General features: G+C 42.9%; 2 protein-coding genes across 2 annotated transcripts; one reads left to right on the top strand and one right to left on the bottom strand.

Annotated features, from left to right (window-relative positions):
* Positions 1–815: 815 nt before the first annotated feature.
* Positions 816–5,288, bottom strand: LOC311259538 (dynein regulatory complex protein 11-like). Its single transcript, XM_084356760.1, has one exon. The coding sequence runs from the start codon at positions 5,219–5,221 to the stop codon at positions 2,762–2,764; it is 2,460 nt and encodes an 819-aa protein (XP_084212886.1). The 5' UTR covers positions 5,222–5,288; the 3' UTR covers positions 816–2,761.
* Positions 5,289–5,873: 585 nt separating this feature from the next.
* Positions 5,874–9,130, top strand: LOC311260063 (tripartite motif-containing protein 16-like; the record flags this gene model as incomplete). The annotated part of the gene is made up of 1 exon (XM_084357576.1): positions 5,874–9,130. Exon 1 carries the CDS (start codon positions 7,439–7,441, stop codon positions 9,128–9,130), a length of 1,692 nt encoding a protein of 563 aa, XP_084213702.1. The 5' UTR covers positions 5,874–7,438.
* Positions 9,131–17,671: the final 8,541 nt, after the last annotated feature.

Here is a 17,671-nt window from a genome sequence, read left to right as displayed (position 1 = left end):
CTCCTGAAAGTTGACGTTTTTTTGCATTAGCAATCATAATTTGCTGCTCTCCCTGCTGCTCTCTCCAGGTGGATCAGTTTCCTTAGGAATAAATTTGACAACTGTATAGCAACTACTGTAAACACATACACACTAGTAACACATGCTGAGGCCTCTTAGAACACCAGACTTGATATAAAGCTCTGATTTTAAAGCCACATGGGTGAAGCATTGCTATTCAGATCATCATCACTAAGATCATCATCACTAAGAGCACTAAGTCAAGCGTGTGCCCGAGTTCGTGAGTAGGACCAGACACGGACTGCGCAAAGTTAAAATGTGTCGGCAGGGTCCAGCGAGCGCGGGTGGAAAAAGACCAGGTACCGCTCCGTTTCTCCTTCGGGAAGCCACAGGAAATCGTGCCGAAAGAGCCTTAAGCTTTACCAGCTGTCCGCCGCGTTTAGCCCTGCGGCGGCGGCGGCGTTTAGGCCGAGGAAGTGGAGCGAGAGTGGGCCAAAGGTGAGTAGGTATCCCGGATAAGTGAAACGGCTGAAACGTTGTATGTCCATCATAATCATGGTTGATCTTCACCAAATCCTTGGCAGATGGGCGAAGATCAAGCAGTGTTTGGTGGTCATAAACAAGCAGTGAGCTGGCAGTAGAGATAACACTTGACACAAACAGCACAAACACAAACAGCGTTGACAGCGAGAGACGGCAGGCCACACACAGCACTTCATATGTCCTGAGAGCACTTTATCACAGGCGCTACAGGTCAAAATGGGACACCCTATATATTCTGATATGATAGACACAGAGAAAGTTAAAAAGATAAGTAATTTCAATATTTTAATTTTAGTTGAAGTGTTACACTTCAGATACTTAATACTTAATACTTAAAAGAGCGGGTGAGCAGTCGGGCAGCGGAGTTTTGAACATATTGCAGCTTTTGAAGAACAGAGGAGGGGAGACCATACAGGATGCTATTGCAGTAGTCGAGTCTGGAGGTCATGAATGCATGAATTAGTGTTTCGGCGGCCGGGAAGGAGAGGGTGGGTCGGAGGCGTGCTATGATCCGGAGGTGGAAGAAGGATGTCTTGGTGACATGGTTTATGTGTGACTTGAAGGAGAGTGTGGGGTCCATGTAGATGCCAAGGTTTCTGACCAGGGGGGAGGGAGGGACAGAGTGGCCACCGATGCAGAGTGAGAAGTTCTGGGAGGTGGGGAGGGTGATGTAGAGTTGAGTGTCGTCGGCGTAGCAGTGAAAGTGAAGTCCATGGCGGCAGATGATATGACCAAGTGGGAGCATGTAGAGGATGAAGAGGATGGGGCCAAGCACTGAGCCTTGGGGGACTCCGTGTGAGACAGGGGTGGTGTGGGATTTGTGATTGTTTATGGCAATGTAGTGAGATCTTTCAGACAGGTATGAGTTGAACCAGGAGAGGGCGGAGTCGGTGATGCCTATGGATTTCAGGCGGCTGAGGAGGATGGAGTGGTTAACGGTGTCAAAGGCAGCACTGAGGTCGAGGAGGAGGAGAATGGTGAGGGAGCCGGAATCAGAGGAGAGTAGGAGGTCGTTTGTGACTTTGATTAGAGCTGTTTCAGTGCTGTGGTGGGTTCGGAAGCCAGACTGGAATGTTTCATATAGGTTATTGGAGAGGAGGTAAGTCTTGAGTTGAGTTGCGACGGCTCTTTCCAGTAGTTTTGAGATGAATGTGAGGTTGGAGATGGGTCTGACATTGTTGGGGTCGTCAGAGTCAAGGCCAGGTTTTTTAAGGAGAGGGGTGATGGCAGCTAGCTTAAGAGGTGGGGGGACAGTGCCAGAGGTAAGGGAGGAGTTGATGGTGTCTGCGATGAGTGGGGCGAGGGAGGTGAAACAGGCTTTCACGAGTTCAGTAGGCATGGGGTCCAGGGGAGAGGTGGATGATTTCATGGTGGAGAGTAATTTGGAGAGGTCAGCTGTGGTTATGGGTGAGAAGTTGGAGAGCTGGTGGTCAGAGGATGAAGGAGGTGTGGGTTCGGGGACCGGGGTGGAGGCAGAGGAGGTTGCAAGCTGGTTGTGAATGTTTTCTATCTTGGAGTTAAAAAATGAAATGAGGTTGTTGCATTTCTCCGGGGTGAATGAGGATGAAATGTTATCGTGGGGCTTGAGGAGTTTATTTATGGTGGAAAACAGGGTGCGTGGGTTGGAGGATCTAGAGTGAATGATGCCGGAGTAGTAGACAGAGCGGGCTTTGTTTAGTGCTGATTTGTAGAGGTGTATGTGCTCTTTGTAGGCGAGGGCGTGTACTGTGAGACCGGTTTTCTTGTGTAGTCGTTGTAGTTGTCACAGTTGTTTTTTTGAGTTTGTGAAGTTCTGGGGTGAACCAGGGAGCCGAGTGAGTGAAGGTGACAGTTTTGGTTTTCAGGGGGGACAGTTTGTTGAGGGATGAAGACAGTGTGCTGTTGTAGATGTTGATGAGATGTTGATGTTGACGTCGAGTGTGATGGCCAGGTGGTCAGATGTGGAGAGGTTGGTGCTGGAGATATTGTGGATGTGGAGGCCGGTAGAGCAAACCAGGTCTAGGATGTGTCCACGGTTGTGGGTGGGAAAGTTGATTTGTTGGGTGAAGCTGAGGCAGTTGAGAGGGTCCAGAAAGTCCATGGCATTTTTACAGTCCGGGGAGTCAATGTGGAGATTGAAATCGCCGAGGAGTAAGACAGACGGTGAGATTGAAGAGAGTGCGGTAATGAATTCAGAGAGTTCTGGTAGGAATGATGGGTTTGGAGAGTGGGGACAAACTTATTTTTTCCCTTTCTTCTTTTTTACATCTTTTCCTTTAGCTGGAGCCTCTTCTTCTTCCTTTCCAGCGGCAGCTGTAATCCTCTTCTTACCCAAGGGCGTCTTCGCATGCCAGTTTTTAAGGGCCTCCTCTTCGTCCTGTAACACAGGGTCAATGTTGACTAATGGAGCAACAAACTCAGCAGCACTCAGTGGCCGGTTTGCCTGCTGTAGGATGCGACGCTTGGTGAGAGTACTCTGTATCACCTGGATCATGTGACCTGGCGTGTAGCCATCAGAAATCTTCGCAAGAGAGCTGAGGTCCAGTGCTCTGGTTAACTCACCTCCCTGCTTTTTGATCAGTTGCTTCCACAAGATGTATCTTGAGCCATAGTCCGGTCTAGGGATGAGGATGATTTTGCTGTACATTTTGCACAGTGACTTGATGTCAGCACTTGATGGGTCTGTAGTTGTTCCTATGATCAGGACTCGATCCTCTCCTTTGATCAACTTGAGAGACTTGGGTAAGTCTTTCTTCAAGCGTTTGGGATCCAGCTCTTTTTCTTCCTTGGGTATTTTCTTGTAGAACATTTTTTCTGCATCTTCAATCCATATTACAGAAGGTTGTAGCAATCTCGCAACCTTAAACACCATGTGAAGCATCATGGCGAGGCCGCTCTTGCCTGGGTACTTTCCTGCCGTGTTCAGAGGAGACAGATCGAACAGGTTGGCACCTGTTTCCTGGCAGATTGCATGGACCAACATCTTCTTACCTACACCTGCCGGCCCTGCCAGCAGGATGGCTTTTATCAGAGGAGCCTTCTCATGTACCACCTGAGAGCCTAATGGTAAAATTGCATACAGAGATAAGACTTGCCGCACATCTGACAGTGATGGCATGGGCTCAATGTCATTTTGCCTCAGTGTGGTGCCAAGGTAGCTATAGTCACCCAAGTAATCCTGCAGCCTAACATTATTTGCCCGTTTCAACAAGCCATTTTCCACCAGCTCCTGGCACAGAGACTCAAGAGTCCTATCAGATGTTAAATCCTTCTCCTTTTTCTTCTTCTTTCCACTCTTAGATCCTTTCTTTTTCTTGCCAGTTCCTTTGGTTTTACCACCCTTGTCTTTATCCACAGCTAGCTTCCATTCAGCCAGCTTTTGTCTCATTTGCTCATCTACCTGTAGTCGGATCTCTGTCTCAACGTCTTTCCTCTTTTCTTCCTTGATCAGCTCCACCTCGTGCTTCTGGTTGAAGTTTCTGGACTCATTGCGGGTTTTCCAAAAATCTACAAAGTTTTTGTTTCCCACTTCCAAGTCTGGCAGAAAAGCTGAAGGCAGCATCTTCAAACCTGCTTCCTCTTCTTCCTCATCATCCTTCCCCTTGTCCTTTTTACCCTTTTCCTTCTTCTCCTCCTTCCCTTTTGGTTTGTTGTTGGAATCTTCTTCTTCCTTTGCAGCTATTTCTTCCTTTAACTGCTGAGGGTCCTTTTCAGCAAAGATTAGGGCTGAGCCTCCATCTTCTACATCAGGGTAGTCTGGGAACGATCCTGTTGCATCACGACATTCAAAGAACCACTGTTGGATCTGGTCTTTCATGGTCTCGTTGATGTCATCACCCTCCACATCCCGTATTTTGTTTGTGACAGCCACTACAGACTTTTGATAGTCATCCTCGTACTCCTCCTGTTTGATGCGCAATGAAGCTTCAATGGCCTGAGCAGTAACTTCTGCAGGGAGTGGCACCTGGTATTTTGGATCCATGGCCATTCCCAGAAAAATCATTTCTTCATCCCGAGCAATCTTTGCCCTCTTCCTCTGTATGTAACCCCTCCACACCTTCTGAATACAAACGGAGGCCAACTCAATGTCAGCTGTCCCAGAGTCCTTTGTCCTGTACATCCTGTTCATATTTCTGCTCTCTTCATTCAACTTTGCCCTCAGTCGACCTTGGCGGTTCCTCTCTGCCACTTGAATTATCTTAACGGCCTCGTCTTGACTCATGTCCTTGACCTTTAGACGCTCTGGGTTTTCAGTATCCTCCACCATTTTAAGGATATCTGTCAGCATCATCTTTCGTTGTTGGAGTTCTTTGCTGCGCTCACTGACGAAATAGCGAGGGATAGGTATCTCAAGGTCTGCAGGTTTGAGCTTCAGGTCGTGAAGGACATCATCCATGTAGTGGTACTCTGAGAACTCTTTTTCCACCATTTCATTCTTCAGCTCTAACACCCTCCCCATGACACCATCGAGAACCGCCCGAATAAGTTGTCTCTTCTGTGGGTGGACCACTTGGTCATACACCTTCTCCAGCTGTCTGAAGATTTGGATGTAGCGCACATAAAGCTTGGCCAGACGCTGGAAGAACACTACCCTGTCCTTTTCTGGGCGAGGGGGCTCAGCAGGTAGTTCCTCAGTTAGCAGACGGCTCAGCTCCAAATGGACATTTGCCCACAGCCGGTTGTATTTCGTTTGCGACATCAGCCTCGAGAGACAATAAGTAAATAAGAGCAAGTGTTCAGTGTTGATTATCAAATACCCGAACAAGTTACATTCTGGGGCATTTATCTGCCGGGCATACATGACTGATCAAAGAGATCAAAGAGATCAAAGAGATCAGAAAACGTTCTAGAATGTGACCGAACACACACACACACACACACACACACACACACACACACACACACACACACACACACACACACACACACTCCAATCAAAGAGATCAAAGAGATCAGAAAACGTTCTAGAATGTGACCACACACACACACACACACACACACACACACACACACACACACACACACACACACACACACACACACACACACACACTCCAATCAAAGAGATCAGAAAACGTTCTAGAATCTCTCTCTCTCTCTCTCTCTCTCTCTCTCTCTCGAAAAGTAACTTTACATTTCTGAGATACTTTTACTTGAGTAATCCATTTTATGTTTACTTTCTTCTCCATTACCAATTTGTAAGAGAATACATTACTTTTGACCCCGTTATTAAAAACATTAGTTACTAGTTACATTACAGATTCAGATTGTTAATATGAAATATCAACTAATAAATATGTATTATTACGAATTATATGATTATATGATAATTATATATATATATACATAATCAATCAATCAACTTCATTTATATAGCACATTTTAAAAACCACAAGGGTAGCCAAAGTGCTGTACATTGAGACATAAAATAATTTAAAAGTTAAATTAGAGGCACAAAAGAGACAAACATGAACATGAAAAACACGTAAAAAATAAAATAAAAATAAAAACAAACAAGGTCACGGCAAGTTAGAGGATGTCGAACAAGGTGAAAATAAATCAAGGTGTACTAAAAGCCAAAGAATAAAAGTGGGTTTTTAAAAGGGATTTAAAAACAGGGAGCGAGGAGGCCTGGCTAACGTGGAGAGAACAATTGTTCAGTGAGAGAATTGAGCTCTAGCTTGTCCTGCAAGGATTCTGAATGTCCTAGACAAGAAGTTTATTATATATATTTAAGAAGTTCATGGAGAACATTTGCTGAATTTACAAGAAGGAACAAATAAGTCAGAATCAGTCAGAGACAGAGTTTCACACAGTTTATAAAGTGTCTCCAACTCAACAACTCACTAAACTGACACATTTGTTAAGGGAGTCTGGGGACAAAGAAGTCGCCTATACTGGTTACTGTTTAGTGTGTTTGTAAAATGTGACATGTTTAGCATCAATAAAATGTTTCTTCTTTCATAAATTGAGTGTAAATGGTGAAATCAGTGTAAACAGTGTGTTCAAACAGCTGCTACATGTTGGCAGGTAAGACTTTAGCACTTCAGACACAGAAGCAGACAGGCTGGTACAGCCATGCTGCCACAAACTGACACTTTTTACAAGGAAACAAACAACTTACTGTTTTCATTTAATGCTGAATTTACAAGAAGGAGACAATGATTCAGAATCAGTCAGAGACAGAGTTTCACTACGTTAGAAAGTTTGTTTTAACTCAACAACTCACTTAAGTGAGACATTTTTTAAGGGAGTCTGGTGACTTTCTTGACAGATGACAAAGAAGTAGCCTATCTTGGTTACTGTTTAGTGTATTTGACATGTTCACATCAATAAAATGTCTTCTTTCATAAAAGTTGTTGTTTTGTGCTTCTTGTGTTTGAGTCGATGTTTTCATGCTACTTTCTACTTCTACTACATCACATCTCTGAGGGAACACTTTACTTTTTACTCGACTACATTTCTCTGACAGCTTTAGTCACTTTACACATTCAGATTTCTGCACACACAACTTACACAAAGTCTATAAAGTATGACACTGAGAGACTGAGAGGACCAGAGTCCTGGGAGCGGTCAGTGAACACATCATACATTTATATGATCCTTTCTAGTGAACGGACCCTGTCAATGTTTGACTATATGTGACGTGATTGTTCTGCTGCAGCATGAATCAGACAGAGATGATAGAAACATGCAGCCATCAACAAAGCCTGCAGAGCCCACAAGTGTTTCATAACTAAGAAGAAATGTTCTCAGACGTGGAGCAGGTTTTAACTGAGGCTTCATCGTACATGATTCACAGAGCTGCTCCTCTTCCTGGAGTGATTCACAGCTTGATAAGCCACAGTGACCTTCAGTCTGTCAGTGTATTTCCTTATTGCCTCCCTTCAGACGCTCGTCGACACTGAGAGGTGACATGGCACAAAAAGGAGTTCAGCTGGACCGAGAGACTTTCTCTTGTCCGATCTGTTTGGATCTACTGAAGGATCCGGTGACTACTCCCTGTGGACACAGCTACTGCAGCAACTGTGTTAAAGACCACTGGGACACAGAGGATGAGAGGAGGATCTACAGCTGCCCTCAGTGCAGGAAGAGATTCACACCGAGGCCTGAGCTGCTGAAAAACACCATGTTAGCAGCTTTAGTGGAGCAGCTGAAGAAGACTGGACTCCAAGCTGCTCCTGCTGATCACTGCTATGCTGGAGCTGAAGATGTGGCCTGTGATTTCTGCACTGGGAGGAAACTGAGAGCAGTTAAGTCCTGTCTGAAGTGTGTGGCCTCTTACTGTGAGCAACACCTGCAGCCTCATTATGAAGCAGCTCCATTTAAGAAACACAAGCTGGTGGAGCCGTCCAAGAAGCTCCAGGAGAACATCTGCTCTCTTCACGATGAGGTACTGAAGATTTTCTGCCGTACTGATCAGCAGTGTATCTGTATTTTGTGCTCCATGTACGAACATAAAGGCCACGACACAGTGTCAGCTGCAGCAGAGAGGACTGAGAGGCAGAGAGAGCTGGAGGGGAGTCGACAAAACATCCAGCAGAGAATCCAGGACAGAGAGGAAGATGTGAAGGTGCTTCAACAGGAGGTGGAGGCCATCAATGGCTCTGCTGATAAAGCAGTGGAGCACAGTGAGAAGATCTTCACCCAGCTGATCCGTCTCATGCAGAAAAGACGCTCTGATGTGAAGCAGCAGGTCAGATCCCAGCAGGAAACTGAAGTGAGTCGAGTCAAAGAGCTTCAGGAGAAGCTGGAGCAGGAGATCACTGAGCTGAAGAGGAAAGACACTGAGCTGAAGAAGCTCTCACACACAGAGGATCACAACCAGTTTCTACACAACTACCCCTCACTGTCAGCACTCAGTGAGACTACACACTCATCCAGCATCAATATCCGTCCTCTCAAGTACTTTGAGGACGTGACAGCAGCTGTGTCAGAGGTCAGAGACAAACTACAGGACGTCCTGAGAGACACATGGACAAACATCTCACTGACAGTGACTGAAGTGGATGTTTTACTGCCACAACCAGAGAACAAGACCAGAGCTGACTTCTTAAGATATTCATCTGACATCAGACTGGATCCAAACACAGCAAACAGATATCTGTTATTATCTGAGAGGAACAGAAAAGCAACAGCAGTGTTTCCACCACAGTCTTATTCTGATCATCCAGACAGATTCACTCACTGGCAGCAGGTCCTGAGTAGAGAGAGTCTGACTGGACGTTGTTACTGGGAGGTGGAGAGGAGAGGAGGAGTTCATGTAGCAGTCGCATACAAGAATATCAGCAGAGCAGGGTGGGGAAGTGAATGTGGATTTGGACTAAATGACAAATCTTGGTCATTATATTGGGACAATAACAGTTATGAGTTTTGGTACAACAACATCCAAACTCCCGTCTCAGGTCCTCGGTCCTCCAGAGTTGGAGTGTACCTGGATCACAGAGCAGGTATTCTGTCCTTCTACAGCGTCTCTGACACCATCACTCTCCTCCACAGAGTCCAGACCACATTCACTGAACCTCTCTATGCTGGAGTTCGGCTCTATTGCACTGGAGTCCGGCTCTATTGCACTGGAGTCACTGCTGAGTTCTGTAAACTGAAATAGACAGAAGACATTTAAGGGACACTGAGTTAAATCAGTCTCATGTTGTCTTCATGTTTGTCGCTGATCGTTGTGGCGTTTCTTCACCTGTCAATCAAACTTTCTGGGCGGTACTTTGACGCCTCCTCATTTGTTGTTGGGCAGATGTTTGAGGTGTTTTCAGGTGACACTCCTTCCTGTGTCTGTTCAGCCACGGAGGCTCTCGCTGCTCCTGACGAGGTCTGTTTACCTCAGCTGATTTGTCTTGTTATTAAAATGTGAGCGTCTCTGTGCTCCGACTGCATGTTGAATATTTGTACTCATGTATTTGTGTGTTGTTGTTTCTCTTCCACTGCGTGAGTCTGAAGACAGAAAGCAGCAGAGCTTCATTTATTGTAGATGTTTTGTGCTGTGGAAGCTCATTTCTGCCAGAAAAATAGAAAAAGAAACATGAAAACTCAAAACTGAAATGAAAACACAATCATGAGATGATGAACTGACTTTTATCTCATAATAATAACTGATGGTTATAATTGTTGACGTCATACTTTTGACTCTCGCTCTCATAATTATGTCTCACCATGACAATATTTTTATTCTCAGTGTTTTTCTTGTAGTGGCAGAAATCAGCTCCCATACAGTTCTCACCACTTTGTAAAGAATCCTTTAATCACATTTATTTGTTCGATCCACTAAATGTTGTTCTGTCGTCTGAATGGATTTACAAATGAGGAACTATGAGGTTTCATGAAGCTGTAAATATCAGGATGGTCATCAATAAGGAGATGATTGATGAGTTTGTTGTTGGTCGCTGAGATTCTGCTCAAACAAACTGTTGAGATGAAGCGAATGTGTTCATGAAATCACTGAACGAGAGTCACTGAACAGACTTCACTGATGGACGTGTGAACAAACTGAAGCTTCACATCATGAATAAACAGACACGAACAAAGTTTCTTCTCGTCTTCATTTCAGGGTTTCAAACAAAGCTGATGGAGAAAAGATGAAAATGTGTGTGTGGCTCCACCTGCTGTTATTTTAATCACAGAGGAAAATCTACACTGAATAACTTCTGCACACTTTTTAATACTGAGCTTCACTTCAATGAGCCTCTGCAGCGTGACACCTTCTTTACAACACACAGAAGTGATACGCCCACATACTGCAGTACTACTTCTTGTATAATACTCTGGACACACTGCAGCCAGTATTCATGTTGTCGCTGCACATGTGCTCTGAATGAACTCGGTGCATTGAGCCTGTTTGCATCGTTCCTGTGAGTCACATCAACTAGAAGCTTCAGAATACGTCCAGGACTGAAGTCGAGTCCTCACTAGTGGCTTCATCTGTCGCTTTCCAACGTCAACACGTTTCATACTCAAGACTTTCTGCCACGTTCACGTCACATCGTTCAGACGCTAATTTACTGCAGCCGAGGAGGAACGACTGTTTGTTTCAGTCTGTTTATCCACTTTATCATCAACCAGCCGCTGAACAAACATGTTCATAATAAAAGCAGCTGATTTTATCTGCTGTGTCTGAAGATCAATGTTGTTTTACAGAGAAAGAATAAAATACATGTGGAACATTTACTGAATTTACAAGAAGGAACAAATCAGTGAGAATCAGTCAGAGACAGAGTTTCACACAGTTTATAAAGTGTCTCCAACTCAACAACTCACTAAACTGACACATTTGTTAAGGGAGTCTGGGGACAAAGAAGTAGCCTATACTGGTTACTGTTTAGTGTGTTTGTAAAATGTGACATGTTTAGCATCAATAAAATGTTTCTTCTTTCATAAATTGAGTGTAAATGGTGAAATCAGTGTAAACAGTGTGTTCAAACAGCTGCTAAATGTTGGCAGGTAAGACTTTAGCACTTTAGACACAGAAGCAGACAGGCTGGTGCAGCCATGCTGCCACAAACTGACACTTTCTACAAGGAAACAAACAACTTACTGTTTTCATTTAATGCTGAATTTACAAGAAGGAGACAATGATTCAGAGTCTGTCAGAGACAGAGTTTCATAAAGTTTATAAAGTGTCTTTTCAAGCAACAGCTCTTAAAATTGAACTATTTCTTAAGGGAGTCTGGTGATGTTGTGGTTACTAGTTCAATGGTTGGATCAGTTGAAACCTCCAGATTATCAGCAGCACGTCTTTGTTTCTATTTGGAGGAACATTGCAGAGATCACAATGATCAGGAGTCTGTGCTCGTCCTGCAGATCTGGACGAAGCAGATTATCTTCACGTGTTTCTCAGTAACGTTTCTGTGGATGATCTGATCTGATCTGATCTGAGCTGCAGTGACGAGAGCAGAACCAGCAGCTCTCAGTTTGGTGCCACGTTTGTAGTTTTAACAGTCGGAGAGAAAACAAAGAGAACGGTCACGTGTTAATGAGGACACACACACACACACACACACACACACACGACAAAGGGTTGAATAGTGTCATGGCATTCACCACTGTTTTTGGTGGCTTGGCATTCCTGTGTATAAGTGTGTGTGTGTGTGTGTGTGTGTGTGTGTGTGTGTGTGTGTGTGACATATATAGGGTATTTTGGCGGCCCGGCTCCAGATGCACGCAGCCCCCACTTCCTAAGAGACTCCTGTAGAGTGAGTGTATTGTGTCAGCCTGGGAAAGCGTGGCCTTAAAACACACACACACACACACACACACACACACACACACACACACACACACACACACACACACACACACAAAAAATAGTTAAGTAAAGTAAAACCTCACTGGCTTTACTGCATCATTGTAAATGTCGACTGTATTATAAATAATGACACCATTGGTGTTTACGTAAAATTCAGAGGTGGGAAGTAATCAAGTACAAGTACTTCATTACTGTCCCTCAGTCCATGTCTCAGGTATCTGTCCTGTACCTGAGTATCTCTGTGACTTTCCCTCTCTACATCTGAACACAAACATCTGAACTTTCTCCTCCTCACAGCTTCAAACAGCCTCGTTACTTTAGTTTGATGCATTTGAGGTGAATTATGGATTATTGTTATTTGGCGTCATCGCACGCCGCCTTCCCAACATCACGAGACTGATGTCGACCTATCAGAGCACATCACGCACGGCAGACGCAGCGAGACGAGACAAAGACGCAGAAGACTCCACCTGCTCCTCCAGCTGTTGTAGATCACAGTTGACAATTTAAATCAGGATTTTTCTCACCAGACTCCCTTAAAAAAACACTCAATTTTGAGGGTTGCTGCGTTCAGGGACACTTAATAAACTCTGTGACACTCTGTCCACAACACATCCTGATTATCTGGAGCTACTTTTTAATCCGGCAAAAGTTAAACATGAATATAAATCTTTCTCTGCAGAGACCCTGCAGCCCTCTGCCTGGATCTCCTCATGGTCTCACTCTGTTGCTGCTCGGGACGCTTCACCAACACAACATGTACTTTTACTGGAGTAAAGAAGCTGAATCAGTACTTCTACTTTCACCAGAGTCTGTTTTTACCAAGTATCTGAACTTCTCCTGGAGGAGAGGACGTGAGGACTGTTGCCTCCTCTGCATAAAGGCCTCCATGTTGTTTCTCATGTGATTAAAGGATTCATGTCTAGCTCAGCGCTGAAGACAGGCTGATATTGAAGAGAGGGTCGATGTGAAAAAGCTCACTCGCCTCTTACGTCATCCTCCCCTCCCCCAGTCAACCCAGGACTCACTGTGGCGCCCATACGTCTGAGATGTAGTGGAGTAGAAGAAGTTACATAACGTGAAATACTCAGAATTATTCCATAAAACTTCCACCACAAATACTTTGTTGCTGTCTGCCGCTGCTTCTGTGTTGTGCATTTTAAAGGACGGCCTGCGGCGAGAGGAGACGTCGACCCGACCCTGAGCAGAACTCCCTGAAACACATCCAGCACCCAGACACATCCAGGGCCTCCTGCTATAGAGGTCAAAGACAATACAGCCAGACACAAGCTGCTGCTACCCCCAACACACACACACACACACGCACACACACACACACACACACACACACCCTCCATGCATTGTTTGTAACAATGCATATGCTTCATGTCAACTCAATGTCCACCATGTATGTGTGTCAGCGGGGGGAGGGGGGAGGGGGGTCAGAGGTCATCTACCCCACAAATGCTGACTCAGTGAAATTAAAAGTTTTTAAAGGAACAGTTCACCCAAAAATAAAAATTTTGCAATTATGACATTTTATGTTTTTTTTTGGTTGTTTCTCCGTTTTAAATCATCTCCAGCTGCTTCAGGTGTTCAGCAGAACGCTGCAACTCTGTTTTACTGTGAAGCTCCAGAAATGTTCTGTGGACTACGAGACTTCACCTGACTTTATATCATCAGGAGGAGACGATGGCTGAGCCTGACTTTATATCATCAGGAGGAGACGATGGCTGAGCCTGACTTTATATCATCAGGAGGAGACGATGACTGAGCCTGACTTTATATCATCAGGAGGAGACGATGGCTGAGCCTGACTTTATATCATCAGGAGGAGACGATGGCTGAGCCTGACTTTATATCATCAGGAGGAGACGATGACTGAGCCTGACTTTATATCATCAGGGGGAGACGATGACTGAGCCTGACTTTATATCATCAGGAGGAGACGATGACTGAGCCTGACTTTATATCATCAGGAGGAGATGATGGCTGAGGTTCATTTTTGGGTGAACTGTTCCTTAAAAAAGGTTCATTTCCACTGCAGGTCTGAATTTTTGCATTTGCATTCTTTATAAAAACAAAGTGTCTTTTCTTGGCTCTACTTTCTGAAATAAACAAGACATTTGCAAATGAAGATTCATTTAATTTTTACTGATTTATGTTGGACGCTGTCAACATGAATTGAGCTCTCTACAAAAAAAAGGTCATAAAATTCACTCTGTCAGACGTTTGAAGACGTGAGGCCTCATTTCTGAATAAACTCGTCTCGGTGGTTTTGGTGAAACTGACAAAAACACAGCAGATAATCCATTAAACAAACATGTAACAGTAACTTTACTCAAATCATTTTCCAATAAGTCATGGGGTCAAAGGTCAACTGCAGCGATGTGAAGGTGAAGCATCACAACATCTATAATCAACAGCGCCGGTGAACTCTGGATCACTCTGACGCTCACGTGCTGACTGGACCGTGACAACACGTGTATATACACATCGTATTTTTGCAGTCGGTTGTACAAAGTAGCAAAAAATGTGAATACTTTAAGCTAAAATTGTGCTGTATAGACAGTACTTGAGTAAATGTACTCAGTTACTTTCCAAATCCTGCAAAAAGACGAACTGACTCACTAAATTCACTAATTTAAACCCAAAATGCTTCACATGCAGACACATGACATCTGATCATTACACGGTGATTCGACTTCTCTGCACTTCTGTTCTGTTCAATGTAAAATGTTTGAGTTTCTATAAAATGTATCAGATTAATCGATGTGTGTTTACAGCGTTGTAGCACTCTGATAGACTTGAATCATTGTTCACAGCAAAACAGCGTTGCAGCACTCTGCTCAACAACTGAAGTAGCTGGGGACAAAAAAAATAAATACAAATACTCTAAAACGTAATAAAAACTTTGCCGAATTAACTGTTAGCACTTCCTGTTTGCGGTGAACCTGTGGATGTACAGACAACTATCACTGGATCACTTTGGTGCTGAAGAAAACTTAAAAACATGAAGTTTCTAAGGCAAGTTCTGCACATGTGAGGAGCGTCTTTTTTGAGGATTTCAAAGCAGATTTATTGAGTCACTGTTTACATGCTGCCAGGGGCGGACTTACCATTAGGCAAAACTAGGCGGTTGCCTTGGGCCCCACGTTCCTGAGGGCCCCATAAAAATCCTCATACACTTATGGTTAATACAGTTATTACTTATTTGCGCACATTAATTATGTTTTTGATTAAAATCCTCTCGCTAAAATGCCAGCAGAATGCTAATCATATTATGTGTGTGTCGGGGCCCCCTTCAGTCTCCACTACATTGGATCAGTCCATCTTACTGCGCATGTGCAGAACGGATCCAGGAAGACAGCAGCAAAACGAAAACAAACGGCGCGAAGTGGCGACAGAAGAAGAGGAGAGTGTAGGGAGAAAAGTAAAGAAAAGAGACAGATGAAAAGAAGCTATGTGACGACTGCGACCAGTGGCTCCATGGCTCATGTCTGTCCATGGACAAAACCTGGAAATGTCCCTTATGCCAACAGAAACAAGGGACATGTTTATGTTATAATAAAATCATTGGAGCCCGACTAGTGTTGCATCATGTTATTCCACTGGCTGCATGAGATACACCTCTTGTTTTTACATTTTACATCTGTTCATAAATTTTTATATGTAAATATTAGCATCGTAGCTCAATAGCTTCTCAATAGCTTTAAACACAGTATCTCTGCTTTAAATATCCCACATTTTTATTTTGAAAACAGGAAGTTGTAGCCGTCTTCTCCGTGTGTTTACTGTAAAGTCTGTAATACGGGTGCACTTGAAATGTTGGAGTGGCTGCGAATGTCGAATATCCAACTTAAAACTAACTTCACTGAAGTCTTGTCATGATGTATTTTCCAGCCGGCCCAAGACGAGTTTTTAAAGAGTTTTGGCTGAAGAAGTCGCCCCACAAAGGAAGACTCTTTCAGTTTATCACAAATATTAGCATTACGTCATTATTTTGAGGGTACATGGTTTTCACTGGGCAGGAAGGGTTTGAAATATGTAACCAGCAACGTAAATGATGTACAGTAGTGGAGTAGAAAGTGCAGTATTTGCCTCTGAGATACAGCGGAGCAGACAAAATTGAAGTTGCATGAAATCCTAAAATGTCTACGTCAGCACTTGAGTAAATATACTTACACTTCACCACTGGGTCAGAGCCTGATACTGTGTTTGTGTGTTTGTTTTCAGAATGAGGGAGAGAGACAACGTGACAAAGGGACAGGAAGAGAGGGACAACAGGTAAAACACATAATACATGTGTATTCTGTTAAAATGTATGTGTCTGTATAATTGACCTGTTGTTTTGTGTGTTGTCTTCTCATTTCAGAGGGCCCCATGCCTGCCTTTGCCTTGGGCCCCAAATTTCTTAAATCCGCCACTGCATGCTGCTCGTCATCTGAGCACAAACTGAGGAGAACATCAGTGTAACTGTGATATAATAATAACGATAATAATCATCAGTCCTGTGTAATATCAGCGCTGACCACATGGTGGCAGTGTTGCCTCACAGGGAAATCTGAACTTCTCTATCAGAAACTTAAAGGTGGAAGAAGTTTGAAGTAAAGGTAGAAATACTACAGCGTTAAAATACTATTACAAGTAAGAGTCCTGCATTAAAACTCGGTTAAAGTAGTACATAGATATACATGAAAGTACACACACGGTCAGTATTTGTATTAAAATACACACATGACACAAAAAGTACTCATCCTGCAGATTAATACTCCTACTACTGAGTGAGGATCAATAAAGTTTGATTTTAACCATTGATATTATATTTTATCAGAGTTTACTTAATATCTGATTATAGTTTTATTATTTAAAACTGTAATTAAATGATCCGATAATTGTAGCGAACATTTCCCTCTGAGTGAAGTACAAAGGAGAAGAAAATGAAAATAAGTGAACGACAAAGACCTTAAATACTGCTCAAGTACAGTACTGAAGTATTGAGTACTTAAGTATTACAGGTACTATTAGTACTTGAGTACTATTCACAAAAAACCTATGTTATATTTATATTCAGCATTTTTCTGATTGTCACAATTAGTTTCTTAAGATTCATTTTTGTTTTGATTAATTTAATAATGAGCTACTTTTGTCTCTGATGCAGCGTGTAATCTGCAAAGTAACTAGTAACTAAAGTTTGCAAATGTAGTGGAGTAAAAACTACAATATTTGCCTCCAAGAAGTAGTAAAGTAGAAGAATAAAGTAGCAGAAAATGGAACTAAGTAAACAACAATGATTTAAATACATTACTTGAGTATATATACTTAGTTACTCTCCACTATTGCCCAATTACAAACTATTTGTTTACAGTATAACTCTTACTTACTATACTTACTATTACTCAGTAAGTAAAAGTCCAAATATTACTTTGGTAAAAAGTTAATAGTCGACCACACGAGAAGTACTAAATGTAATTTTCTGGCAATGAATGTAGTCAAGTATAAAAGTACAAGTACTATAAGTACAGTTTTTACATGTAAATAGTCCTTTTCTTTATTTGACTGCTGATAAAATACACAAATTTAATAATGTCCTACTTTGGCTCTGATGCAGCATGTAATCTGTAAAGTAACTAAATAACTCAAATAAATGTAGTGGAGTAAAACGTGCGGAGGAGCACGTTTAAAACGTCACAAATTACAAAATACGTGAGATGTAACAGTTTTCTGCAGCGTTCATGAAGCCGTTAGACTCAGTGTTTTTTGTCTTTATTCTTATTGAGCTGTTTTGTATGGAGGACTCAAACTGCCAAGATCAAACACAAATAAAATAAATAAATGGATCAATAAAAACATTTAAATGTAAAATATAATATAAAAAATAGGCATTCATTTATA

The sequence above is a fragment of the Pagrus pagrus genome, assembly GCF_965226575.1.
Source record: "Pagrus pagrus genome assembly, chromosome: 7".
NCBI classification, from domain to species: domain Eukaryota; kingdom Metazoa; phylum Chordata; class Actinopteri; order Spariformes; family Sparidae; genus Pagrus; species Pagrus pagrus.
The sequence above is the reverse complement of the archived record's forward strand: the minus strand, read 5'-3'. Positions and strand labels throughout refer to the sequence as shown.

Excerpts from the sequence above, each read along its gene's own strand:
- LOC311259538 (XM_084356760.1), bottom strand. The coding sequence starts at position 5,221 with ATGTCGCAAACGAAATACAACCGGCTGTGGGCAAATGTCCATTTGGAG.